This window comes from Kuraishia capsulata, genomic scaffold (genome assembly GCF_000576695.1).
Source record: "Kuraishia capsulata CBS 1993 genomic scaffold, Kuraishia_capsulata_scaffold_7, whole genome shotgun sequence".
NCBI classification, from domain to species: domain Eukaryota; kingdom Fungi; phylum Ascomycota; class Pichiomycetes; order Pichiales; family Pichiaceae; genus Kuraishia; species Kuraishia capsulata.
Window position 1 is genome coordinate 378113 of NW_019172956.1, and position 26890 is coordinate 405002.

The following is a 26890-nucleotide window of genomic DNA, read 5'->3' on the forward strand; positions in this document are numbered from 1 at the left end:
AGAGATTGTATCCTATTTCTGCCCATTGTCATGTCTGAAGGCTACAAATACCATGAAATCTCCAACAAGGTGTTGCGGGCCGATAAGAGGCTGTTGGATCGATCTGACAAAAATGCGGCCACACCTCTGCAGTCCATGAGCGGCAAGATCTCGCACCATGAAATGGGATCTAGGGTAGTCAAGACAAAGGTTAGTGAAAAGGATGCGAAGTTGGTGGAGAAGGTGATTTCGAAACCAAAAAGTCATAAAAATGCTCCTTCTGCTGGTGCGGTTAGTGTATTGGATTCTTTAGAAGGATTGAAATACAACCCAGTTACAGAACAAGCACTATCTGCATTTGCTCAGATTTTGTCTTGGTGCTTGAATATACTGGATTCAGATGCTCCTCAGGATGTCATACGATCGCTGGCAGACATTTTGTTGGAAATTGTGAAAGATGAGAACACAATGGAGCAGGAGAAGAAGACATTGTGTGAGGATGCTCTTGGGAGCACTATATCGAACGACCAGTTTGCAGAATTGCTAGATCTCTGTAAGCTGATTGACGATTATGAAACTAATGAAGAACGTCACAGCGAGGAAGGTGTTGGTGTTGTTTTTGATTCCGGAGAAGAAGAAGAGGAGGAAGACGCCATGAACCAGATCGATGACGATGATGAAGACGAGGAAGATGGCGATGGTGGTAATGAGGTTGTCGCCGACTCCTCAGATCGCCTGGCCGAGTCTTTCGATGAAAATGTTTCTGTTTCTCTATCATCTGTCAGTCGAAGCTGGCTGCAAGACGAAATATCATCTCTTTTTAGAGAACTGGATAGCCACAGTCATATCCAATTGACCTCGAACATTACACAATTACTTGAGGCTGTGATCTCTGGGAAAAAAGACAACAGGTCTTTCGAAAATGAGTTGCTCGAACTCTTTGAGTTCAAGCAGCCTCAGTTTGTGCGTCTTCTAGTGAAGAATAGTGCTGCTATACACTTTGGTCTGGCACTCGATTCTGCCAAAACAGACGAAGAGCGCCAGGAAATAACACAACAGATAATTGAGCGCGGTTATAGTAGCTTATTGGCTGATGAGGACGAACCTGCTAGAAAGAAACAGAAGCTGGGTTTTCCAAGCAGTATCGCTGCAATCAGCCGAGCACCAAAGATTGTGAATTTGGAGTCTCTCGTTTTCGACCAAGGATCTCATTTGATGACTGCTTCGAGGTTCAATCTTCCACAAGGCTCGTTCAAGAGAGCCAAGAAAAACTACGAAGAGATTCATGTCCCAGCTCCTCAAGCTCCTCCGATGACAGATGAACTGGTGCCTATCCCGTCTTTACCTGAATGGGCGCAGTCGGCCTTTGGAGACACTCCAACCCTCAACAGAATTCAGTCCAAGGTATATCCATGTGCCTTCAACAGCGATGAAAACATGTTATTGTGTGCACCCACTGGTGCCGGTAAAACCAACGTTGCATTGCTCACTGTTCTGAGAACTCTTTCCAAATTCAGAGACGAGAAAACTGGCCAACTTGATCTGGACAAGTTCAAGATTGTTTACATTGCTCCGTTGAAAGCTCTGGTACAAGAGCAAGTGCGTGAGTTTTCTCGGAAACTCAAACAATACGGCATACAGGTGAATGAGCTCACGGGTGATTCAAATCTCACGAAACAGCAGATTTCCACAACGCAAATACTTGTGACAACTCCAGAGAAATGGGACGTCATCACCAGAAAAATGTCTGACATATCTTACGTGAATCTTGTTCGTCTAGTTATCATTGACGAAATCCATTTGCTCCATGACGAGCGTGGTCCGGTGTTGGAGAGTATTGTGGCCAGATCGTTACGCTCTGAGGAGGAAGGTGATGAACCAGTGAGACTTGTTGGGTTATCGGCAACTCTGCCGAACTATAAGGATGTTTCCACTTTCTTGAAGGTTCCTAAAGAAGGATTATTCTACTTTGATGCCTCATATAGACCATGTCCTCTGGCTCAACAGTTCATCGGAATCACAGAGAAGAGAGCACTGAAGCGTTACCTTGCTCAGAACGACGTTTGTTACGAAAAGGTTCTAGAAAGTGTTTCCGCTGGACATCAGGTAATTGTCTTTGTTCATTCAAGAAAAGATACAGCAAAAACCGCCAAATGGATAAGAGATAAGTTCCTCGAAATGGAACAGTTGAGCATAGTGATGAAGTCAGATGCAGGATCAAGCGAGATTCTACGTCGTGAGTCAGAAAACGTGAAAAACGGTGATCTCAAAGATCTCCTGCCTACAGGTTTTGCAATTCATCATGCTGGTATGAACCGTCACGACCGTTCCGTTGCTGAAGATCTTTTCGCTGAAGGCTATGCTCAAGTTCTGGTATCAACTGCTACACTTGCTTGGGGTGTGAACTTGCCAGCCCACACCGTTATAATCAAGGGCACCAATGTGTATTCCCCTGAGAAAGGTGCGTGGGTGGAGTTGTCTCCACAAGATATCTTGCAGATGCTGGGTAGAGCCGGTAGACCGCGTTACGATGTCAACGGTGAAGGTGTTATCATTACTTCGCAGGACGAGGTGAAATACTACCTGGCCATTTTGAACCAACAGCTACCCATTGAGTCTCAGTTGATTTCTAGGTTACCAGATTGTGTTAATGCTGAAATTGCTCTGGGAACGATCAGATCCAGAGAGGAATGTGTTGACTGGTTGAAGTATACGTACTTGTACGTGCGTATGCTTGCCTCTCCTGATATATACCGAGTCGGGCCCGAATACGATGCTGATGAGGCGTTGCTGCATAGAAGACAGGATCTGGCTCATTCTGCATTAACGGTGTTGGCAAAACATCATCTGGTCAAATACGATCCTGTGTCGGGAGTTGTCATGCCAACTGACTTGGGTTTGACATCGTCACATTTCTATATCTCTCACGAGTCTATGAATCGTTACAACATGAAGCTGCAGCCCTATTTTACAGAAATCGAGCTTCTGCAAGTTTTCGCTGAATCTGAGGAGTTCAGATTGATGCCTGTCAGACAGGAAGAGAAGCAGGAATTGCGCAAGCTAATAGAACGTGCTCCTCTCCCGGTTAACGACTCCGTTGATGATCCTACGTCCAAAGTCAGTGTTCTTCTACAGTCCTACATATCGAGACTTCAGCTGGAAGGATTCGTTTTGATGGCAGACATGATTTACATCACGCAATCCGCCGGGCGACTACTAAGGGCCATCTTTGAGATTGTTTCTAAGAAAGGATGGGCCAGGTTGAGTCGTATTGCTCTGAACTTCTGCAAAATGGTGGAAAGACGTATCTGGATGACCAACTCTCCGTTACGTCAGTTCCCTGAATCACCAAGGGAAGTGATATCTGCTTCAGAAAAATCTCTGACGCCTTGGGCTCATTACCTTCAACTCAGCAGTGAAATTGAAGTTGCTCAGGCTTTCAAAACAGAAAGATACGCTAGACTAGCGTACTCTCTGCTCAACCAATTTCCAAAGATGACTGTTGAATCCCGAGTCCAGCCAATTACTCCTTCTCTGATGAGGGTCGAGTTGGAAGTCAAGCCTGATTGGGTTTGGAATAACGATATACATGGAGCGGCAGAATCGTTTTACCTTCAGGTCGAGGACTGCGACTCCGAAAAGATTCTTTACCAATCACAGTTTCTAGTAAGGCAGAGATATATTGGACAAGAGCACATTGTTGATTTCACTGTTCCACTGTTAGATCCTCTTCAGCCAAACTATTTTGTCTCGCTGATCTCAGAGAAATGGTTACATTGTGAAATCAGAGTCCCTATTGTTCTGGAGTCTATCCAGGTTCCGAAAAAGTTCCCAGCTCCCACGCCTATTCTCAACCAAACACTTGTACCCACATCTGAACTGAAGGTCGCCGAATTCGTTGATGCTTTGCAATTCCAAACGTTCAATAAGGTCCAATCGCAAGTTTGGAAGCAATTATTTTCAGAAGAAGACTCAATCTTTATTGGCTGTGCAAAGGGTTCGGGAAAGACTGTAATGGCAGAACTTGCGCTATTCAACCATTGGAACAACAGTCGGGGCAGAGCAGTTTACATTTCCTCGACTCAGGAACAACTCGACGTTTTGTTCAAGAGTTGGTCTTCGCGCTTTAAGGACCTTGCTGGAGGAAAGACAATCACCAAGTTGACCGGAGATCTAAACTCTGATCTCAAGTCTTTGGCGTCTTCTCATCTGATCATGGCTACTCCTAAGCAGTTTGACGTCGTCTCTCGTCGTTGGAGACAGCGTAGAAACGTGCAGTCAATTGAGCTGGTTGTGGCTGATGATTGTCATACAGTTGGAAACTCTGATATTGGCGTTGCGTATGAGACTATTCTTTCGCGGATGAGATTCATGTCTGCCCAGACCAAAAATAGTTTGAGAATTGTTGCTTTGAGTGCGTCTTTGGCCAATGGACGTGACTTTGGTGAATTTGTTGGAGCCTCCAAGGATATGATCTTCAATTTTGACCCCAACGAAAAGGTGTTTCCCGCAAATCTCCGTCAGCAGTCGTTTGACATCAACCATAACGCATCCCTTATCTTGTCGATGGTGAGACCAACGTACTCAGCTATATCTACTCTTTCAGAAGATGAGACCTGTGTGGTGTTTGTTCCTGAAAGAAAACTGTGTGTTGATATTTCTGTTGAGCTGATCAAGCATGCTACGAAAGATTCTGCTTATTGGTTGAGAACCGATCTTGACTCGATCCAGCGCTATTTGGATCGTATCCAAGACAGTTCGCTTGCAAGAGCATTGCAAGAGGGTGTTGGTTTCTACTACAAAAACATGGCATCCAACGACAGACTCATTGTGGAGAGGCTATATGCCGCAGGTGCACTAACTGTATTGCTTGCGACCGAAAATACTGCCGAATGGTGTCCATCAGGGAGCTTAGTGGTTGTTTTGAGTACTCAAACGTTTGATGGTGGTGAGCACAGATATGTGGATTATCCAGTGAGTCGTTTGATGGAGATGACCGGGCTAGCAAGAGGAGATGATGGTCCTGGAACAGCATTGGTTCTGACAAATGCGTCCAAAGCCAGCTACTACAAGAAATTTTTGTCTGAGCCGTTGCCTATTGAAAGTTTCTTGAACTTTTCTTTGCACGATTGTTTTCTGAACGAGATCAGTACCGGTCTCATCAAATCGAGGCAGGACTGTATTGACTGGATCACATATTCGTACTTTTACAGACGACTCCATGTCAACCCAAGTTTCTACGGTGTCAGTAACACTTCTCATCTGGGTATTTCTGAGTATCTGTCTGATTTGGTGGAGTTAACATTGAATGATTTAGTTGACGGTAAACTCATTGAGTTGAACACTGATGAAGAAGACACGGAAGAAAGTGAGGCAGAAATCAGCCCACTGAACGGATGTATGATATCGGCCTATCATAACGTATCCTTCATCACAATGCAAACATTCATGCTTTCGCTCACGGCAAAGACCAAACTCAAGGGATTGTTGGAGATCCTCAGTGCTTCCTTTGAATTTGAATCCATTCCTATCAGACACCATGAGCAGGCCATTTTGACCCGAATCTACAACAGAGTACCAGTCAAGGCTACTGAGGTGAACTACGAATCGCCAGCTTTCAAGACCTTCCTGTTGCTCCAGGCTCATTTTGGAAGACTCTCTTTGCCTCCCGACCTAGCCTCGGACCAGAAATCGGTGCTGGACAGAGTACTACCTCTTGTGTATGCAGCGATTGACATCCTATCCAGTGATGGTAATTTGAATGCTTTGAATGCCATGGATTTGTCTCAAATGATAGTTCAGGCAGTATGGGATAGGGATAGTCCTCTCAAGCAAATTCCGTTCTTTGATGAAACCTTGTTGGAGAGATGTGAGGCTGCTAAAGTGGAGACGGTCTATGATATCATGGCATTGGAAGACGATGAACGTGATGCTATTCTCGAAGGTCTCACCAAGGGACAACTGGCCAAGGTTGCTGAATGGGTCAACAGCTATCCGAACTTGGAGATCAACTATGAACTTGATTTATCCACACCACTTGTTGTCGATGACCCACGAGAGATTGAGATTACTCTGACTAGGGATGAAGAACCCGAAGATTTAACAGTCATTGCTCCTCATTTTACCTACAAGAAGCAGGAAAACTGGTGGATAGTGATCGGAGATTCTACCAGAAAGCAGTTGTATGCGATAAAGAAAGTGATAGTTGCGGCTGAGTCTCAGACTGTGAAACTACAGTTTGCAATTCCGGACGCTGGACATCATAAGCTTACTGCCTGGTGTGTTTGTGACTCATATGTTGATGCTGATAAGGAGTTGAACATTGAAGTTGACGTTGTGGACGGTGATGCAGATGTGAATGTATGAAGTGTATGATCCTGATCCTGTATAATAGTGTTTAATTATTCGTGGTAATACTCGAACTTCAGTGTAGACATTTCTAGTATTTCGTGATTACTGCATATTTGGCTGTGCGGCGTCTTTTGGTTTTCCCACTACGAAAGTTAGCTTAAACTTCCAAGCGGCTGGGATCTCATGAGTGAATTCTACTCTTTGAACACCACTCTTTCTTGGCAAGATATTGCGCGATGAAGTGAGTTTTTTTTGCAATTTAACACTGCAATAGATATCAACTAACAGTAATTAGGTTTTTTATCGATGATCTACCAGTTCTGTTCCCTTACGAGCGGATCTATCCAGAGCAGTACGCTTACATGAGTGATATCAAGCGTACTCTTGATGTGGGTGGCAACTGCATTCTGGAAATGCCCTCTGGAACAGGAAAAACAGTTTCACTGCTCTCGCTGACAGTGGCTTATCAGATGTTCTATCCTGAACATAGAAAGATTGTGTATTGTTCGCGTACCATGTCGGAGATCGAGAAGGCGTTGATTGAGCTGCAAAATCTGATGAAATACAGGACAAAGGAGCTGGGATATGAAGAGGACTTCAGGGGATTAGGTTTAACCTCCCGTAAGAACCTTTGTCTCCATCCTGTGGCTTCGAAAGAGCGTAAAGGAGCAGTGGTCGATGAAAAGTGCAGAAGAATGACTAATGGCCAGTTGCGTCAGAAGGTGGAAAGTGGCGATATCGAGTCCAGTGCACTGTGCTCGTTTCATGAAAAACTATACGAACTTGATCCTCATAATTTGGTTCCTCCAGGTGTATATTCTTTCGAGTCCTTGATGAAGCACTGTAAGAAGGAAGGGACATGTCCATATTTCACCGTGAGAAGAATGATGCCTTTCTGCAACATCATCATCTACTCGTACCATTATCTTCTGGATCCCAAGATTGCCGACAGAGTCTCACGAGAGCTCTCCAAAGACAGCATTGTGATTTTCGATGAGGCTCACAACATCGATAACGTGTGTATCGAATCGTTATCATTGGATTTGACTGATGATGTTCTGAAAAGAGCAACCAAGGGTGCGAATAGTCTGAGTGCAAGGGTAGAGGAGGTTAAGAGAACTGACAGTGACAAGCTGCAGAATGAATATGAGAAACTGGTAGAGGGTCTACGAGGAAATGATGTTGATGCCAATCAAGAACTGTTCATGACAAACCCTGCATTGCCAAGTGATCTCCTGAACGAAGCCATCCCTGGAAATATCCGCAGAGCTGAGCATTTCGTCTCCTTCTTAAAAAGGTTCATTGAATACCTGAAGACCAGAATGAAGGTATTGCACGTCATATCGGAGACACCAACGTCTTTCTTGCAGCATTTGAAACAACTCACTTTCATAGATAGGAAGCCGTTGAGATTCTGTTCTGAAAGACTGTCCTTACTTGTAAGAACGTTGGAGGTTCAGGAGATTGAAGAGTTTATGGCTTTGAAGGATATTGCAACATTCGCTACTTTGGTTTCCACATATGAATCTGGATTCATGTTGATTCTGGAGCCCTACGAAACGGAGAATGCTACGGTGCCGAACCCAATATTGAGGTTCACATGTCTGGATGCTTCTATTGCCATGAAACCAGTCTTTGAGAGATTTTCGTCGGTCATCATCACCTCGGGTACGATATCTCCTTTGGACATGTATCCGAGAATGCTTAATTTCGAAACGGTGGTTCAAGAGTCTTACACAATGACTCTGGCTCGTCGTTCATTCTTGCCGATGATAGTCACCAAAGGCTCTGATCAGGTTGCTATTTCGTCCAGATTCGAAATCAGAAACGATCCCTCGATTGTGAGAAATTACGGAAGTCTGCTGATTGAATTCGCCAAGACTACTCCCGACGGAATGGTTGTGTTCTTCCCCTCTTATCTATACATGGAAAGCATCATTTCAATGTGGCAGAACATGGGAATCCTGGACGAAGTGTGGAAGTATAAGTTAATTTTGGTGGAGACCCCGGATGCACAGGAGACTGCGTTGGCTCTGGAAACTTACAGAAAAGCGTGTTGCAATGGACGAGGAGCTGTCTTACTATCTGTGGCTCGTGGAAAGGTGTCTGAAGGTATCGATTTTGACCACCATTATGGAAGAACTGTTCTCATGATAGGTATTCCATTCCAGTACACGGAATCACGTATTCTGAAAGCAAGGCTGGAGTTTCTGAGAGATCACTACCAGATCAGAGAGAACGATTTCCTCTCGTTCGATGCCATGAGACATGCTGCGCAATGTCTGGGAAGAGTGTTGAGAGGTAAGGACGATTACGGTATCATGGTGCTTGCGGATCGTAGATTTGCAAGGAAGAAGGGCCAATTGCCCAAATGGATATCCCAGGCCCTATTGGATGCAGACACTAATCTGTCCACTGATATGGCTATTGCTAGTGCCAAGAAGTTTCTACGAACACTGGCTCAGCCGGCAGACCCGAAGGACCAGGAAGGTGTTTCTGTTTGGAACTTAGACCAGCTGCAGCAATTTCAAAAGGCACAGCAGCAGCAGTTCGGTAATCTGGAGGGTCTGGACGATATGGACCTCGATGATATTGACGAAGATGATTTGGCATTGGGATCTGAGGATGAAGCTGAGCTGGCCAAAATATGATTGGCCAAGTGTGTATATTATAAATGATTTAAAACCAACCGTTTTTGACTTGAAAAAAAAAAATAAGGCCTGTTTTGCATATAGTCACTGCAGCCTATGTAAGCCATTATTTTTCACTCTCACCTCTGGGCACCGCTCAGCTTACTTAACTCTTCCTTGAGTGTGAATCTAAAAAAATCGGTCGCATACAAAGACTCAACCAAGCCATCGTCACATTCCCGAAAGAAAACCAGCGAGATGCGGTCCCATTCGCCTTCGCCACGGGTAGGGCACTGTGCTGGATTGCTCCCCTCCAGTGATAATCCTACTTAATTGCCCAGTTGCGCCTCCAGACTACTCGTAAAAGCTAACAACCGGTCCGCGGGAATCGAACAGGACACCTCTGAAAACTGTCGACGACAACAGGAGAAGAGCCGAAATTGCTCGGACACTTCCGACAGAAGCCATTACAGCAAGCAGAATTGGGAAAAAAGCACGCTATACCGGGTTATTCTGGTTAGGGAACGACATTCTTGGAAAGAATTTAAGACAACGCTTCGAAACTATACAGAAAACCTGGTGCGATAGTATTGTAGATTGCTCATATAGGATCTATGAACTCTTATAGAAACAGGTCACTCTAACAACCGTGTTCTGGAATATAGTTGCCTTCCAATCAAGGATCTTCTAACTGCCTCTCATCTATGCCGCAAACTTACTCTTGATCAGCTCCACCAGCTTCGGGAAAATGATATCACTCGTCTCTCCACTCACGGTCTGGAGGATTCCCTTCTCTGAGTAGTAGGTCTTGATCGGATCCATGGTTTGACGGTAAGTGTCCAATCTCTTTTGGAAGACTTCCACGTTGTCATCGTCCCTTTTCGCCAGAGGTTGCCCTGTTACATCGTCTATACCTGGAACCTTGGGAGGGTTGTATTGTAGATTGTAGACTCTACCTGATGGAACATGCTTTTTCAATAGTTAGTATTTGGAAATGTGGGGAATCAAGACCTGGATCAAGCAACGCAATGATCTGTATCGCTCAGTCAACACCTTTGTCATACTTACCACCCATCGGTTCTCTATTCTCTCCAATATCACACTCTCCGGGACGTCTAGCTCCACAACTAGACTGACCGGGGCGCCTGTCGAATTCAATTTCTGGTCCAAGATCTTGGCCTGGGTCAACGTTCTGGGAAACCCATCCAACAACCAGCTGGAATCAGACGTTAGCACCTGGTGGGAGCTCAATGCACTGATAGTCAAATCTACTATCAATTCATCTGGAAACAATTTGCCCTGCGAGATGTAATTTGAGGCCAGCTTTCCAATCTCGGACTTGGCTGCCACCTCTCTCCGTAAGAGATCCCCAGTGGAGAAGGCCTCTATTGTTGGAAATTGTTTCAGGAGTCTGGAAGTCTGCGTCCCTTTACCTGACCCAGGTGCCCCTAGTAGGAGCAGTCGCAATGGTCTCAGCATGGAGTGGTTGTTGATGTGAAGGCTTGAGAGAATGACGGTCGGACCGGGGCTGGAAGTAGTCAGTGTTGGTGTGTGAAACACAAAAAGGAGCCTAGTACATGCAGTTAGGGAAGGGAATAGCGCTGGCAGAACTCATGAATATCATTAATTCAGTAGATATCGGACTGAAGTATAATATAAACCTTTGAGGTGAAAACTGGTTTTTGACTTGCTTTGGTTATTATCCGTGCAAGGTATACCTAGGTGGGTTGTAGTGATAAGTCTGATCACATCTCTATTGAAATTTTGAAAAATTCACATAATCTGAAAAACTTTGAAAAGACAAGTTGTCAGTAATTATTGAAATAATGTTAGTTCTTTCCCGAAAGTTGCCCAGATCACTAGTTGAATCAAAGGGTATGCCAAGGAGTCCGCATAGTTCTCATCTACACAACAAGTAACTAAAGAGATGATGAGATACCAAGACATAACACCCTGCAACTGGAAATGTGCAATTCAGTTCTGCTCTATACCCAACAGCTATAGCCAGATTTCTTCGATAGTTTTGCTTAGATGATATCTTCAACGTCATCGGAAATCATCGAGCCCCCATTTTGCATGTTAGCAGGGGGCTCAATGCTTGGAATGAACTCCAGGGCCACGTAGACGGCGCCCACCAGCAAAACTATAACTCCACCGATAATCCCAAAAATATTACCATTGACTAGAACAGTCCCAAGGAAAAGATAGACTAGATAGAAAGTGTTAGTGTTCAAGCCACACAAACCATTGGCCTCCAGATGTATACTTACGTACTCCCCTTCCCAGGAAGGAGAAATAAAACGACGCAAAATCGTACAATCTGGCTGGGACCTTGAATTCTTCAAATGTGAAGTTAGTATCTAGTTCATAAGACTGTGGCCCTCAAATCGCAGCACTTACCAAGGACTCCAACCAGTCCGCCTAGAAGCAGCACCCAAACAAACAGCAAGAACTACGGGGTTAGTCCCGACGTTCAAACAAAAACAGTCACAAAAGAATCACACAGAGCGTCCCATACTTACTGAATCACTAAAAAACAAAGTCAGTATTTCTTTGAGACACCAGAATTGGACCTGTACTTACAACCCACGCTCGTGCCCGGCGAGGCCACCTAGAACCTGTAATGTGTTAGCCCATGAGGTCTGACCGTATGTCATACATTCATCAACAGTGATCAATTAGACCACCCGATTGATTAAATCCGATACCACTTACCGACACAGCAGAAACAACTATGTTAACGACTTTGAAGACAGGGCCAAAGTCCGATCCTCCCACTTGATCCAAATCCATTGCGCGGCTCAAAATTTACACGAATTCCACACAGAAATCAACAAACCAATTCTTGAGTGAAGAGGCGATATTCCAATGAAATGAACGATTGGACGAAGGATGTAAAGGAGAAATCTTAAAGGTCTAGGCGTAAAGTACAGATGAGCAGATGCCGTGGCCTTACCATCCCGCCTTAGTAGATAAAGACATGCCAAAAACCCACAGTGCAAATAGCGAAGGAAAGGCGTTCTTAGTTGATAATACGGTCAAATGGTTGATATTCTCACGTGAATTTACAACATCAATAAAAATAATACGGTGAGGGTTGAAGTGGTTAAAAAAAGGATAAAACAAAGTATTCGGATGAGCCAAAGCAACAGAGCAAAGGACGGACGGTTGAACTTGGAAGCCTCCAACTGAAATAGACACAAAATAGGGTAAAAATTAACACATTTCAAAACTCTTTCTTTATCTGGGTTGAATCTTTACTCTTGTCTCTCTGCATGAGATTTGTTTCCCTTCCAGCCTGATATCTATTTCTCCTCAGCTTCTGGTGCCTTCTCAGCCTCTTCCGCACCGGCGTCAGACATGTCTGAAGTCCATAACGTCAAGTTGTCACGCAACAGTTGCATGATCAAAGTGGAGTCTTTGTATGATTCTTCGGACAACGTGTCCAACTCAGCAATGGCATCGTCAAAAGCCTGCTTGGCCAAATGGCAAGCGTTGTCTGGCGAGTTGAGGATTTCGTAGTAAAAGACAGAGAAGTTCAAAGCCAATCCAAGACGGATTGGGTGGGTTGGAGGAAGCTCCGTGTTGGCAACGTCGGTGGCAGATTTGTATGCTTCCAATGACAAGTCAGACGCCTCCTTACGCTTGTCGCTAACGGCAAACTCAGCGAGGTACCTGTGGTAGTCACCCTTCATCTTGTAGTAGAACACCTTGGACTCACCGGTTTGAGCGGTTGGAATCAGGTGGTTGGTTAGCACAGAGAGGATGTCATCACAGATTCTGGTGAGCTCTGATTCGATCTTAGAACGGTAGTCTCTAATCAGCGAAACCTGGGACTCGTTACCCTTGGCCTCCTCTTTCTGTTCAATTGAAGAAACAATTCTCCATGAAGCTCTGCGAGCACCAATAACGTTCTTGTAGGCAACAGACAACAAGTTTCTCTCTTCGACGGAGAGCTCTTGGCCGGACGAGGCAACGGCCTTCATGTTGTCGACCATTTCGTCATAACGTTCGGCTTGTTCAGCCAACTTGGCCAAATAGACAGAGTCTTCACGCAAAGCAGGCATTTTAGGTCTGGGAAATAATAAGTTAGTATTGGATATCAGAGGTGGGGATCACAAGCAACCAGGAGATGGGGATTCCTAAGCGGGTCCACATTGCAAATTGGATACAATTGCAAAAATCGAAAATCAGTCCAATCAACAGCCACAAACAAAATCAAGCAAAATATTGCCAATTTGATTCATCCATTCGCAACTTGGTCGCCCCTTGCTTCGATCATTTTGAACGGCCAAATGAAAGGTGGTTATGAGCAATGCACGCTTGACATCACCCACCAAACAGGCTGGGTCAACAACAAGTGATCATGACAAGTGACGGCGACAAGACGGCGACTCGGCATATATGATTGGCCTAGACAATGTAAGCAACCGAGTAAATGAATGATAAACCGCACAAATCGGAATTCATCCAAAAACCTTTGTCGTAGTCAAATGACCAGAACGTAGCAATTGTTGGAATAGATTCGTGTTACCAGAAAGCGATTTTTGAATCAACAAGAAAAAAATCGCTTTCTGAGGTTCATCATGCACAACAAAAGACAACTGTCTCATCAAAGGTTGCTGGTTCGATTCGATTGATTGGATTTGAAAGTTGAGGATTCGACTTGCTTCGATTTCGACCGGGTTCGAGGCGAACACATGACACGATCTTGCCGTCGTGTGGGTCGTGGACTAAACCGCTGAATTGACCAAGACCAATCTAAATATCAAAATCAACATACCTTGTGGATATATGAACTGTAAAATAAAGTGTATCTGAAAGATATATTTCGTCCTACGGGTGAGGGACGTAGGTAAATACAAGGAGTAAATCGCGAGAAAGACACCACAAGCGAAACCAAACATGGCCGAGGCACGACGTTACCCGGCTGTTTTAGATTCGAGACTGAGAAACAGGGACGAGGAATGCACATGTTGTAGTAACACTCAAGCAATTTAAATACGTGGCAGGTAATATCAATGGACCTTTTACCTTCTAATATAATACAAAGTAGGCCTTTTATAGACCTCCATCTTCAAATATGACATACTTTTTCGTTATCAATCCATCATCTCAACCTCGTTGTTCAGAGTGCTCTGGACCAGATTGTCTAACTTCATTGGCTGGCATTCCCTGATTTTCAATCCGAATCTTGCGTCCTGGCTCAGTTGAACCAACTCGCCAATGGCTCCAACGTACTCACCCGCAAGTGCACGCTCAGAGTGGACCCAACTGGCATTGGCAACCTGGGAACCACCAGTCAATCTCAACAGCTCGGGAATACCAGTGCTGGTGGCCTCAGCTGGAACCAGAACCACCGTAGTCGCTTCTCTTGCAACTGGAATAGCAAGAGACTGTTTCATCAGGTTCTTCACCATCAATGACGAGATATTGAGCCTGGGCAAGGGGATTTCCAGTCCTGGAAGAACGGGGGTCTCAGCATCAAAACCAGTCGAACCGGTCAAGTTACTCGAATTCAGAACCACCTGCAGAGGCAAGAATCTTGCTCTTTGAATGGGTCTCGTGACCACGGAGTTGGAGTTCACAAGCTCGTTTGCACCAACCTTGGTGCGCTGGATCTCGTGCTTGATTTCTGCCAGTTGGGCATCCAGGTTTCCGTTCAACTGCAGTGGGAAATGCGAGGAGGTGTATGCCAATTTGAACGGATACACAGACAGCTCCTTGTCGAGCTGGTTCCAAAGCTTTCTGGCTGATTTCAGTCTGAAGGAGGTCTTTTGCGTAGCCAGTTCTCTGAGGTAGATACTGGGTCTGGTACTAGGCGAGTCTTTGCTATGGTTCTTTCCTGAAAAGGCATCCACGGTTTGGAGACTCACTATGCCGTGGTCGGCAAAGTCAGCCAATGGAGCCATTTTGAGGTCCACGAGATACACTTCGCCTGCAGAGATAATGATTTTGTCCGAAGGAATAGCGGTTTCACTGGCGGAGACCGACTTGGGCTCGTATGTAGTCAACTCGGTGTTGGTCGACGACTCTTCCAGAAGCTTGAGCTCCTGATCAGCCTCAGACCAAACAACACCCTTAAACTCTTTCTCGGCAACAACTCCCTCGGCCTGACCTGCAAGGAAACGTCTGATTCTTCTGATCTTAGAGGTTGGCACCACGGTACAGTTGAAAGACTCTGCAATCGAGTCCACCACAGACCTCAGAATACTACCGGTAACGGTGTTATCGCCGGATTTCAAGCTCCTTGGAAGCTTTTCAGGCATCAAAGAACCTGCTAGAATGGCAACGACGGTCTCAGTCGCTATATGGGCAGCACAAACAGCATCTGCCTTTGGACCCAGCAAGGGTCCAGCAGGAGCCTGGCCAGGAGGGTATATAACCAGTGTGTGCGAGACGTTGGCAGTGTAACCGTCCACGTGGCATCCCAAAGAGATAGTGACGATATCACCTGGCTGGAAAACAAGCGCATCTTCATCAAGAAGTTCCGGGGAGAAACCAGCTACGATGTCGTTGATCTCAAACGTCACAGGCAATGCTATACCCTTTTCTCTCACGGCATTGGCACCTTTTTTGAACACAGTTCTGAGGGATCTCTCTATGTAGGAGTCTCCGAGAATGCAAAGCTCGGAAACCGAGTATGGTTCATGGGTTCCCAAATGGTAAGAGGAGTTGATCAGAGAGGTGAGGTAGGCCAGACAGGTCTGCGAGATCTGTCCAGCAAGTCTGTATTTCTCGAGCACAGACTCGTTGAGCAGATTCTTCTGCTTGAGCAGGATGTTAGCATCCTCTTGGGTGATAGCCAGTTCCATTTTTGTATATAAAGAAAGGTGTATCTTCAAGGAAACTGGGTCGATTTGAAAATTTGCTTGAATGGGAAAAAAATCGAACTGAAATAAAATTTATTTGGATTGGTTGGGGCACGCAATGAGAACTCAGAGCTCGGGTGTAGGAGACTGGAGGCTTGCAAAGTCATGAAGTGGAGTGGAGGGAGATGGAACCTAAAAGGAGATAATTGGGAGCATAACGGCCTTCAGACGTGAGTTTGGTGGGCTGATTACGATTAAAAAGAAACTTTTTTTCAAAATGATCGAGTGGCTCAAAACTGTATGAGTAAATCCTATGCCCACCTAATCAGAATCAATCAAGGGACTAGACGCAGAATCATCCCTTCAGACCTGATCCGGGGATCAAAGCATCGGACTTAAGTAGTAATTAGTGGCGAGAAATGTCTCGGTCTAGGACTAATTCTGTTGAATCGTTACTGTGCCACTGACGCACCGCCACACCCGACGGCGCATCACGATAAGAAGGCTCAACGCAGACGGAAACGGAATGCATTGCAGGTGGAGTGCGCCAGTCATGTGGCGGTGCGGATCAATCGTTTGAAAAGCGATAAGACTTGATTTCATCCCTTGATCTCGTTTACTCCTCTTTTCTCTGGATGATCCAAAGATCGGCTCATTCTTCGTTTCTTCAAATCATTGATGATCTCCAGAAAGTCCCCATCCAGAGTCAGCAGATCCAAGAACGGATGCCTTTCCTGTAAGTCCGCCCACCAGATCGCTTTCTCGAAGTACCACTAACTCTTTGCAGGCAGGACAAGACGAAAGAAGTGCAGTGAAACCCATCCAGTGTGTAGTCTCTGCCAGAGACTTCGGCTTGCGTGTACGTGGCCAGAGCTTCAGATCCAGCATCACAAAGGCTTCCCCACGAAAGAAGTAGAACAAAAGCTCACAGTGAGCGTGAAATCGATCAAACAATCAGTCGTTTCCAAACAATCCGTTAATGTCGAGCTGGACTTGCAAATGAGCACCCCCGATGGGTTTGAAGCATTGAGGAAAGGATTCGGAAACCCCTCGCTGCAGACTAGTGAAACCAATCCGAATATGAAGTACTTTGACGAGATCAGGTTCATCAACTATTTTGCTAATGACCATTTCTTCAGTATAGAGGACGATCTCAAAGAGGATGACCAGATTTCGATAAGATCAGGAGGTCCACAGCCTGAAGCTACCGATCTTCACATTCCAGAAGCCACACTCCAGAGATGCATAACCGTACCGGTGCTTTCTACTTATACAACTTGGATTCCTGGCAACAGACTTTCGCGAGTAGAAGCAAAAATGTACCATTCGTTCATCCATCGGTTTGTACCATCGATCACGCTTCCATATGCACATTCTGCGTTGAAGGCTTACTCTGTGGCTGTGCCCCATGTCACCAACAACTCGATGGTGCTTGATCTGTTTGTGGCATGTGGTGCTCTAGTCATGGGATTTGGAAATGCAGCTACACGTGATGAGAGTCTCAAGTACTACAGATGTTGCGTGATGAATCTCAAAACCCAGATCAACAACCAGAAGATCAACGGAACAGAAAGCTGGTTGCTATCGGCCCTTCCAATCCTGTTGATATTCGAGAAACACCGAGGAACTTCTGTGACTAAGTCGATGAAACACCTCCATGGTCTTTATCTCATGATCAAAGAGAGGGAGAAGCAAAAGATGTTGACCGGAGGGCCCAAATTGGGGATGGTGCCCGATGAAAGATCGTCTTTGGAATCGTTTTTGTACCACTATGCTACCGGAATTTTGTTTGTTTCCGACGAGGGATTGAAGAAATATCTTCCCAGAGGTGTATTTCGCCATCTTTTGAAGTCTTTGATCACTCCGATCTATAGAAGTGAAATCGTGTGGGTGAACAATCCAGTTCTAGGTGGTTCCATCTTTTTGTTCGAAATAGTGGAGAGAATTTCGTGGTTTTTCCGCCAGCATTCTAGCACTGGAATATGTGATGCAGATGAAGGTAATGGTCTGCTCAAGGAACTGGATGATTGGCGATTCCCTGGTATGCCGGATACACTCGCAGGACTATCTGAAGGCCGTTCTCTCAAAGCCCACCACGATGCCGCAATGGTATGGAAAAACGGAGCAAGAATTCTTCTTTTGAAGGCTCTACATCCTGATATCAGCGAAAATGATATCAGAATTCGCACTTGTGTGGATGATGGAAGGAATTGGCTGGAAAAGATTCCTCTCGGTGGTGATACCGGTTGTACCGGCTGCACAATCTTTTGGCCAATTGCAATGATAGGCTGTGCCTCTACACGGCAGGAAGATAGAGAGTTTATCAGAAACATGAGTACCGGACTAGCAGAAGTGGTTTTCTCGGTGTCTAGTTATCAGCTGTTGGACCTCTGCATGCATGCTTGGGGCGAGAAAACCGAGTTTCCTGAAAGAGGCCTGGATGTGCTCTATAATAGGAATATCATGGACAACTATTATCTATAGAAAGAATTTGAGATTATGCATTCGTCGTGTGTTTCCGCTAAGCTGTCTGTAATCCACCATATGTACTCCGCAAAATGTACGTGCCTCCTCCTCCACCTCCACCTCTGCAGCCCACTTTTTGTGCGGCGCACCATTTTGGCAGCCTCCGTTGATACGATTTCCGACTCCAGCTTCATAAGGTTGATCTCTCTTTTAACTATTCCTCTACCAAAGATAAAATGACCGCAAAAACCCTACTGATCATCAATCCTAACTCCTCCAAGTCGGTGACCGATAACTTGGAACAGATTCTCAAGCCCATTCCCGAAATAGAATTCCAGTTCTTCACAGGTCCTTCGTCCGCTCCACCAGAGATCGATGGACCTGAAACCTCACACCAATCAACAGAGGCGTGTTTCCCAATACTCAAGGAGAAATACCTTGGTAGATTTGATGGATACCTCGTCTGTTGCTATTCAGATCATCCCTTAATTTATAAATTGCGTGAGGTAACTACCAAACCGGTTCTGGGAATTTTCCAAGCAACGATGCTGTATTCTCTAGCATATGCTGGTTCAGCTTACAAGTTTGCAATTTTGACCTCCACTAGCTCTTGGGAGAAGATTCTGGATGATGCAATTCTGGATTTCCTGTATGGTCCATCAGGTAAGCGTTTAAACTTCAGTTCTCTGCCTTTACTCGGTTATCTACAAGATCCTCTCTCAACGGCTGCTAACTACATTTTGAATCTTTTTACAGACTCAAGCAGGTCATTGCCTTCATTCTGCCTCCCTACGGTAGCTGCCAACGTGAATGTCCTGGAATTGAGGGATCCTGCCAAGTTTGAGGGCTTGAAGAAAAAGGTTCAGAAGTTGGTTGATGAAGGTGCCAAGATCATCTTGTTGGGATGTGCTGGTTTGAGTGGATTGGATGTCCAGTTCAAAGATGTTTTTCCTGGAATCAAATTTGTTGATTCCGTCGCGGTGGGGGTAGAGTTGTTGAGTGGGCTGGCTCGGTTTGATAGCGAGAGCTGAAAAGAAGCCGGAAAGGCGACCGGAAAGGAGGCCGGGAAAAAAGTTTCATCAAGCTTAACTCGAATAGTCCAAGAAAGAGAGACTGGTATCGAACAAGTTTGATAAAATTGAACGCTTTGTTAATTTGAATGAGGGTTGACTAACGTGTTTGAAACATGCCCTTTCATGGCACGTTCTATTGGGATCTTGCCTTTCATGCCAAAAGTTGGGTTTACGCACAAACTGAAAATCTTTATTGTAGTTCATTATAGCTCTAGTGCACACCTGAAGTTTTCAATTTGAAAAGTAATCGTAGCATGTTTTTCTCGAGTTCAACCTTGCCTTCACTGCTCAGTCCCTCGGGCATCGTCTCGCAGATCTCACGAACCAAATCATCAAGAGTTTTCCAGGGACTTTGGAGATTGGGCGAGGGCACCAATTGCGCCTGAAGAGCCTCATCAAAACTGGTCAAAGTAGTATATGGAGCAAGCGGCTCCTTTTGTGATCCATTTTCATCTCTAACATCGCCTAGTTGTTGCTTTTTCGCAACTTTTTCCTGCCAATTGTCACTTGAATCCGAAAGGGAGACCACAGAAGCATCGTGCGATCTCTTTGGAGGAGGGCTTCCTTGATCTGAGTTGGAAGCAGGAACATCAACCACGGCAGAAACATGAGCCGGGCCGGATTTGGTAACTTCGTCAGACCTACAGGGCTCAATGGAAATTTGCTCCGTGGAAATTTGAGAAGGAATAGAATCAATTGCGGATGTAGAATCATTTCCAGACCCGTCTTCATCTTCGGATTTTGATTTCAATGGGGAACATATCCGCGAAGAACCACTCCAGTTCAAATAGCCAGGCACGTTCTCCACAATGCCTTCATCAGGAAATTTCTCCAACCGATCACGGAGAAGCTTGAAAGTCTCAATTGTCACATTTTCTTTTGAAGATCGTTCGCAAAAGCTTATCCAGCTCGATACTAGCGTGGTTGTTTTGCCAACCTGATTCGAACTGAGCTCACTAAGCAGAAGATTTGAGATCACTTTTAGGTAAAATGCACTCGGCAAAGAGTCAAGAAACTTTTCTGGTCCCAAATACTCCAATATCTCATCAACGGACGTCTTTTGCAAAACAGATACCCAGGGCTTCCACAAAAGCGCAAAAGACTTGGTCTTGTCACCACTCTTGAACACTTTGGAAATTTCGAAAAACATCATTATTGACTGGAAGTTCCAGTTCTCAAGATTAATCCTTGGTACTATCGATGGGTCAGATACATTTGGTAGCGCTTTCAACAGCGCAGTGATGAACTCAGAGTTAGCATCGAGGTTACCAATGATATGGCCAAGCAGACTCAGATCGCTCTTATTGGAGAGCGAGTACTGTTTCAACCTGCGAATGACAAAGTCATTCAAAAATGGTTTCTTGAGTCCCACGATGGTTGAGTAAAATACCAAATCCTTCTTTCCCAGAATGGGCATCATAGTCTCACATAGCTCCAACGCCAGCTCCTCCGAGTCCAAGAAGTAAGAAACCATAGTAGCACAACACGAAGGAGAACCAGCACTTTCCAAAACAATACTCTCGATGTTGAAGTTGTCTTTGATCGATAGCAGTATTCTTATGCATTCATCGGGAGTAAATGACTCCTTCTCTTTGGTATATTCGACCAGCTCTTTCACGAGGAATCGAGTATGATATATGACTTTCAGGAAGAAAGCCTTCTGCGCATTCTGGACAAACGGCACAATCCTCGACATGGCTGCCATGTAAGTATTTAGAAGGGTTCTCCGCTCTTCTTTCGTCATATTTAGAGCACCGAAAGCGTCTGCAATCAAGCTGGCAAGAGCCTGCTCGGCAGATATCATCCAACGCTGACTTAACGGCAGCAATTCCTGGCCAGTTGTAAAGCCAGTCCTCAGCATTTTCGCAGACTTTTGCTGCATTGAGTTTGCTGAACGACCATTGAACATGGCAGATACCATAGAAACCCCCAGTGAAATTCTCTGAGTCGCAGCGGTTTTTGTGAAATAGAAGGATGTGAGGGGTGGGGACATGCAGCATTCCCATAAAACATTAACCAGCGGGAAACAGTCTTTGGAAGTGGACTTTCTCATATAAGTCTTGGTGATAGACATGTATATGCGTCTATAGAGGTCGTCAAACTGCTGGGAAACCTCAATGGTAGCGTATTGATCGCATAATTTGAACGGAGACACTAGTAAGCCCAATCTTTCTTTCACTCCAGCAGGGATGATGGAGAGGTCTCCACCAGTTGGAAATGATCCCGAAATCATGGTAACAAATGTAGTCCACGCCTTCAGCGATTCACAAGCAGCTTGCTCATTATACTTGTAACATTGAACGAACACCTCGATCCAACACTTTGCCTTTCCCCAGCTTTCAATTCCATCCTGCCAGGTAAACTTATTTAGAAGGAGCGTGACGTGAGACCATATGGTCATTGCAACGGAATAGTTTCCTCTAAGTACCAGCTTCTTGAGTCTATCAGCAAGGAACTCAATTATCGTGATGCTGGACCTAAGGTGGTCCCCATTGGGAAGAAGTTTGGTTTCAAAGTTGCTCTCTTTCATGGTTCCGTTTAGAAAATCAAATACCATAGTCCTGGTTGCTGGAATATCTTCAAATTGGACTACCATATCCACCAGCAATAACGAGACCATTCTTACCACTTTGTCGTTTCCTCCCAGTCCGACATCACAAAGACAACCACACACGAAGTTGAACCATACTGCGATGTTCTTTGCCATTATCTGGCGATTTTTGGCCACAAAGTTTCTCAAAGTCGCTATTTGCTCTATCATTAAGCTGACGCTGTTCATGGCTTTGATGTTGAGCACGCCGAACAGAAGCGACTCCGATAGTGGATGCCCAACTATACCGTTCGGCACCTTGTGGTCTCGTATCACCTGAAGATACGCTGCCACTATGCTCTTTGAAAATGTTGAGTTGCTGAGGACATGAACCGCACTTGCAAGGAAACCTCGTAGAGTTGCTGGTTCCATAAGGGTGCACAAGTGCTGATTGGATAGCAGAAACCCTAGTATTTTCACCGTCTGGACCTCGGCCCTCAACTCAAATGCGTCCGTTCCAACTTCAGATTGAACTTTTGCAATGAACCCTTTTGTATCAGCTTCAATTAGAGCGATAAGCTCATTCAGTCTCGGCGTGATGATTCTCACCATGAAATCAGCAGTGTTGATCTTGATAGCGTAATTGATAGAGGCATATGCTTCGAAACGGTGTTCGAACCCTGGAGTTGATAATGCCCTGATACAGCCTGGAACAACATAAGCTGTTCGTTCAGACGATGGCTCCAATTGGATAATAGAACCGGGTATCCAGGATTCGTTGGCCTCCAGATTGGAGTCTTGAACGGAAAACTCGTCGTCCTCGAAGATGCGTTGTTTGAGAATTGAGCGAGAAGGCGTCAGGTTTTTGGTAGGAGAAGAAGTAGGCGGGTCATATTCAACACCCTTCATGAAAGTGACGCGTTTTAGAGACTCCGGTCCGGTAGGCGTAGTGTATTTCGGTGTGTTTCCTGACACCGAGCTTGATGATGAATGTGCCCTTTTCCTCACTGGAGTCGCGAAATGGCCCGAGTTAAGACTGGGATGTCGTATTTCTTCATTATCCAATATTGAAGCTCCTTTTGTGGGGCTCTTTTGGCTTTTTGCAAAACTTGACTGCTCAACATTGTCACGTACATTGGATCGCAAGGTTCGACTCCGCGATGGTGTCAAAACTCTCTTCGGAAACGAATCTCCAGACCCCGAGACCTTGATGGGCGATAGACCAGATTCGTTAGTTTCGGAAACAAAACTCGGCAGCCTATCATGCTGCATGGATAGAACCATGTCTTCTGTCATATCTATCTTCAAGGTATCTGCGAAGGAGGAGACAGAGTCAGACATGGACTCAGATAAGGGTTCATTCGCCGTGGAAATGGCAACACCCTCATGAAACTCCAAACTATCTATAACTGGTGAAAAACTCTCCATATCGCTGGATCGCTGGTCCCTGGCTAGAGGTACCTCTATGCTGGCCATCGTGGTTATAGTAGAATCCAGTAGGCCAGGTCGATAACAGAAAATCTGTGAACAAGAGGCTAAATACAAGAGATTAGACTCCACAAATAGAACAAGGCAAAATCGCCCTTTAAAATGCAATTGCTGGGTATCAGGGACGGTTTGTGGAGCAATGAGATCCTTCCCCTGTCGCGACTTTCCTACGCGTCGTCGCAGGAGAAGGCGATGCTCTCCGGAAATATCCTCGGAATGGGGTCGGTTTGGAGGTTTAACGGTTGAAATATTTATTTAATATTTACCGGCTACAGCAAGCTCAACCTGTATAAAGTTTAACGTAAAACAATAAAAACACTAGAAAACGACTGAATGCGATTTTGAACCAACCACCATCAAACAATGTTCATGATCAGCTTCTTATAGTCCAATACAGAACCACCATCAAACAACAATGTTCTTTGCCAGCTTCTTCTTGTAGTCCAAGATAGAACCCTCCCACTTGGTGGCAGTTTGGTTCTCAACCACGAAGATGTCCTTCGCAATCTTGTCCAAAAGACGGAAATCGTGCGAAACGACACACACACCACCGTTAAAGGCGTTGATAGCGTCAGCCAACGAGTCAATGGTTGGGATATCCAGACCGTTAGTAGGCTCATCCAGCAACAGAATGTTAGGGGCCTCAAGAGCCAAAAGCGCAAACACAACTCTGGATCTCTGACCTTCGGAAAGAGTAGCCATTTGGGAGGTTTGACCCTCACCGGTAAGACCGTAACGGCCCAACTGGCCTCTCCAGTATTGGAAGTCCTGAGAGATGTGAGAGAACTTGTCACGAACAAACTCGAGTGGAGTCTTGGTGAGATCCAATTGGTCAGCAGAGTGTTGCGAGTAAACACCCATCTTGATGTGTGTGTGTTTGGACACTCTTCCACTTTGTGGAGTCAATTCACCGGTCATCAGCTTCAGCAGGGTGGACTTACCCACACCGTTAGGTCCCACCAACGCAACACGCGAGTCCATATCAACACCAAACGACAAGTTGGTGTACAGGTTGTTCTCCTTCTTTTCATCGTAGGCAAACGAGATGTCGTCAAAAGCCAAAACTGGAGGAGGCAGCTTCTCGACCTCTGGGAAGTTGAACGAGAACACTTTGTCAGGAACAACAGCCTCGATCAAACCATCAGCCTCCATCTTGTCAAGAATCTTCTGTCTCGACTTGGCCTGTCTGACCAAATTGGCATAGGTACCGGCCGAAGCAATGAACTTCTTGATGTGGACGATTTCATCCTGTTGCTTTTGGTACTGCTTCATTTGGTTGGTCTCCTGCTCGGTTCTGGTCTTGACATACGAGTCGTAGTTACCACCGTACATCAGAATCTTCTTCATTCTCATGTCGATCATGTTGGTACAAACACCGTTCAAGAAATCCTGGGAGTGAGAAACGAGAACCAAGGTACGATCAAACTTCTTCAAGTACTCTTCCAGCCAAACACAGGCCTCCAGATCCAAATGGGCAGTTGGGTCATCCAACAACAACAGAGTGGGCTTCACGAACAAAGCCTTTGCCAAAGCAACACGCATTCTCCATCCACCAGACATGTCCTTGGTCATCTTCTTGATGGTCTTGGAGTTAAAACCCAGACCGGTCAGGATAACGGCAGCTCTGGATTCGAACGTGGCTGGGTCCATAGAATCAATTCTCTCATATAATTGTTCCAAGACTGGAGACTCGGGACCATCCTCAACGATGATGTCCTCGACCTGTTTCTCCAATCTGGCCAGCTCGTTCTCAGCCTCACGGACAACGTATGTCAACGCAGAATACTCGGTTGGTTCAGCAGGCTCGTTCAGCAAGTAAATGTCAATTGCATCTGGAGTTGGGAATTCTCTGGCAGCAATAGCCTTCAACAAAGTGGATTTACCACAACCGTTCTCTCCAAGCAGACCGTAACGACGGCCGTAATTCAACTCCAAGGTGGAATCTTGAATCAACACTTTACCATGGAACAAAAGCGACAGGGATGAAATCTTGATATCTCTGGAGGTGGCCAAAGAGTCCAGAACACCAGTGGTGACACGATCGGACAAACCATCCTTGTCTTGTTGCAACTTCAGTTTGGCAATCTCTTCTGCGGCAGATTCAGCGTCGCTCTTGACTGCCTTCTTGGGCTTCTTACCAGCGGCAAGTCTTTTGGCCTCTCTCTTAGCCTTGGAAGCAGACACGGACATGATCTATATGTTTAGTATGGTAACTAAAAAACGTTGCTCAATGGACTATGTTGATAACGCAGAAGCTCTGAAAAGGTTCTTCAAGGTGTCGGTAGTGTACCTGCCTGATAAAAAAAAATTTACAGGCCGGGTAACCTTTCTGGGATAGGCTTTCAGCGATGTTTTCAGATTGGGCTATCAGCAAGCATGAAATTGGCACTTAAGTTTGGATATTAACCATGAATACTCAATATATTTACATCAAAAACATCACATTATCTATCTTTACTCCAGAGGCCTCAATCGCCCAACAGTTCATCCAAAAATTCGTCGTTATCATCTTTCTCCACGCCTGGCTTTGGAGCTGTGACGTCACGAGCGTGCGGCTGAACTTTAAGCTTGTCTGGAGGCTTAAGATTCAGCAAATCATCCAAATCAACCCTTGAACTTGTAGAAGTCTCTAAAGGAGTTCCCAGTAGCTCTTCCAGATCATCATCCAGCTGCTTTTGAGTGGCCTTTGTGGTCCATACAGAAGCCTTGTCTAGTTTCTGGTCCACCACAGTTCTATAATTATCATCACCCTGCCTGGAGAGGTCCATCACTTTAGGCTTGCGGGGAGCCTTGAACTCTTTCTGTTTGACTGAGAATTTTGCCCTCACGTCATTATGAAACCTCTGTTCCTCGATTTTCCTCTCTAACTCGTAAAACTCCTGTTTTTCGTCTTCTGTCAAAATCCGGTTCTTCAGTTGTGGCGTTGTCCCCACCTTTTCCTCGGACCATTCCAAATAATCCGAAATACTCAACCGCCTGGGATTTGCCTCAAAAACAGCAGCATCCTTTTGAGCGAGACTGTCAATGACCAGCTTTCGTATATCGTCATCTATGTCTGACATCTGGTCGTCGTCTGATTGGTCTGAATTCTTTTCTTCCACTTGGCTGTCCTGGCTATTATCCAACTCCACGGTATTATCAGGCTTATCACCATCAGCCTCTTTCTTGGGCTTTCTATACCTCCATGAGTTCGAATCGAACTCCACAACATCACTCCCAACCTCTTCAGGATCTTCTACGGGCTGTTCTCCTGAGCCCTCCGTGCCCAGCCCGTGTTTTCGCACGTAGTTCCTCTTAGCCTTCCGATCCCACTTATTATTATGCAATACCATGAAAGAACGGGATAACAGGGGATCTAATAAGGCACTCTGTTTTCAAGATTACAACCAAAATCCATGATCACACGTTCTCAAATCAGTCACGTGTTGTTTTGAGTTTCCCACGCACATCGTGATGGCAAACCTCAAGCGACTGTAGCAAAAAGATACTGCTCTGGAACACCTTATAAACAACAAGACACCCAACCAAATCTGTTGTCCGAACTCAAATGATACAAAGTTG

General features: G+C 45.3%; 11 protein-coding genes across 11 annotated transcripts; 4 read left to right on the forward strand and 7 right to left on the reverse strand.

Annotated features, from left to right (window-relative positions):
• Positions 1-30: 30 nt before the first annotated feature.
• On the forward strand, positions 31-6345 carry KUCA_T00005687001 (uncharacterized protein; the record flags this gene model as incomplete). Its single annotated transcript, XM_022601374.1, has 1 exon — positions 31-6345. The coding sequence occupies one exon, from the start codon at positions 31-33 to the stop codon at positions 6343-6345; it is 6315 nt and encodes a 2104-aa protein (XP_022461677.1).
• Positions 6346-6692: 347 nt separating this feature from the next.
• Positions 6693-8981, forward strand: KUCA_T00005688001 (uncharacterized protein; the record flags this gene model as incomplete). Its single annotated transcript, XM_022601385.1, has 1 exon — positions 6693-8981. One exon carries the CDS (start codon positions 6693-6695, stop codon positions 8979-8981), a length of 2289 nt encoding a protein of 762 aa, XP_022461678.1.
• A 681-nt stretch (positions 8982-9662) lies between these two features.
• KUCA_T00005689001 (uncharacterized protein) lies at positions 9663-10439 on the reverse strand (the record flags this gene model as incomplete). The annotated part of the gene is made up of 2 exons (XM_022601396.1): positions 9663-9929; positions 10029-10439. The coding sequence occupies 2 exons, from the start codon at positions 10437-10439 to the stop codon at positions 9663-9665; spliced, it is 678 nt and encodes a 225-aa protein (XP_022461679.1).
• Positions 10440-10987: 548 nt separating this feature from the next.
• Positions 10988-11753, reverse strand: KUCA_T00005690001 (uncharacterized protein; the record flags this gene model as incomplete). Its single annotated transcript, XM_022601407.1, has 2 exons — positions 10988-11299; positions 11676-11753. 2 exons carry the CDS (start codon positions 11751-11753, stop codon positions 10988-10990), a joined length of 390 nt encoding a protein of 129 aa, XP_022461680.1.
• Positions 11754-12265: 512 nt separating this feature from the next.
• KUCA_T00005691001 (uncharacterized protein) lies at positions 12266-13027 on the reverse strand (the record flags this gene model as incomplete). Its single annotated transcript, XM_022601418.1, has 1 exon — positions 12266-13027. One exon carries the CDS (start codon positions 13025-13027, stop codon positions 12266-12268), a length of 762 nt encoding a protein of 253 aa, XP_022461681.1.
• A 1035-nt stretch (positions 13028-14062) lies between these two features.
• On the reverse strand, positions 14063-15775 carry KUCA_T00005692001 (uncharacterized protein; the record flags this gene model as incomplete). The annotated part of the gene is made up of 1 exon (XM_022601429.1): positions 14063-15775. The coding sequence occupies one exon, from the start codon at positions 15773-15775 to the stop codon at positions 14063-14065; it is 1713 nt and encodes a 570-aa protein (XP_022461682.1).
• A 1314-nt stretch (positions 15776-17089) lies between these two features.
• On the forward strand, positions 17090-18256 carry KUCA_T00005693001 (uncharacterized protein; the record flags this gene model as incomplete). Its single annotated transcript, XM_022601440.1, has 1 exon — positions 17090-18256. One exon carries the CDS (start codon positions 17090-17092, stop codon positions 18254-18256), a length of 1167 nt encoding a protein of 388 aa, XP_022461683.1.
• A 218-nt stretch (positions 18257-18474) lies between these two features.
• On the forward strand, positions 18475-19269 carry KUCA_T00005694001 (uncharacterized protein; the record flags this gene model as incomplete). The annotated part of the gene is made up of 1 exon (XM_022601451.1): positions 18475-19269. The coding sequence occupies one exon, from the start codon at positions 18475-18477 to the stop codon at positions 19267-19269; it is 795 nt and encodes a 264-aa protein (XP_022461684.1).
• A 253-nt stretch (positions 19270-19522) lies between these two features.
• KUCA_T00005695001 (uncharacterized protein) lies at positions 19523-23317 on the reverse strand (the record flags this gene model as incomplete). The annotated part of the gene is made up of 1 exon (XM_022601464.1): positions 19523-23317. One exon carries the CDS (start codon positions 23315-23317, stop codon positions 19523-19525), a length of 3795 nt encoding a protein of 1264 aa, XP_022461685.1.
• A 417-nt stretch (positions 23318-23734) lies between these two features.
• On the reverse strand, positions 23735-25519 carry KUCA_T00005696001 (uncharacterized protein; the record flags this gene model as incomplete). Its single annotated transcript, XM_022601475.1, has 1 exon — positions 23735-25519. The coding sequence occupies one exon, from the start codon at positions 25517-25519 to the stop codon at positions 23735-23737; it is 1785 nt and encodes a 594-aa protein (XP_022461686.1).
• Positions 25520-25797: 278 nt separating this feature from the next.
• Positions 25798-26661, reverse strand: KUCA_T00005697001 (uncharacterized protein; the record flags this gene model as incomplete). Its single annotated transcript, XM_022601486.1, has 1 exon — positions 25798-26661. The coding sequence occupies one exon, from the start codon at positions 26659-26661 to the stop codon at positions 25798-25800; it is 864 nt and encodes a 287-aa protein (XP_022461687.1).
• Between the last annotated feature and the right edge of the window lie 229 nt (positions 26662-26890).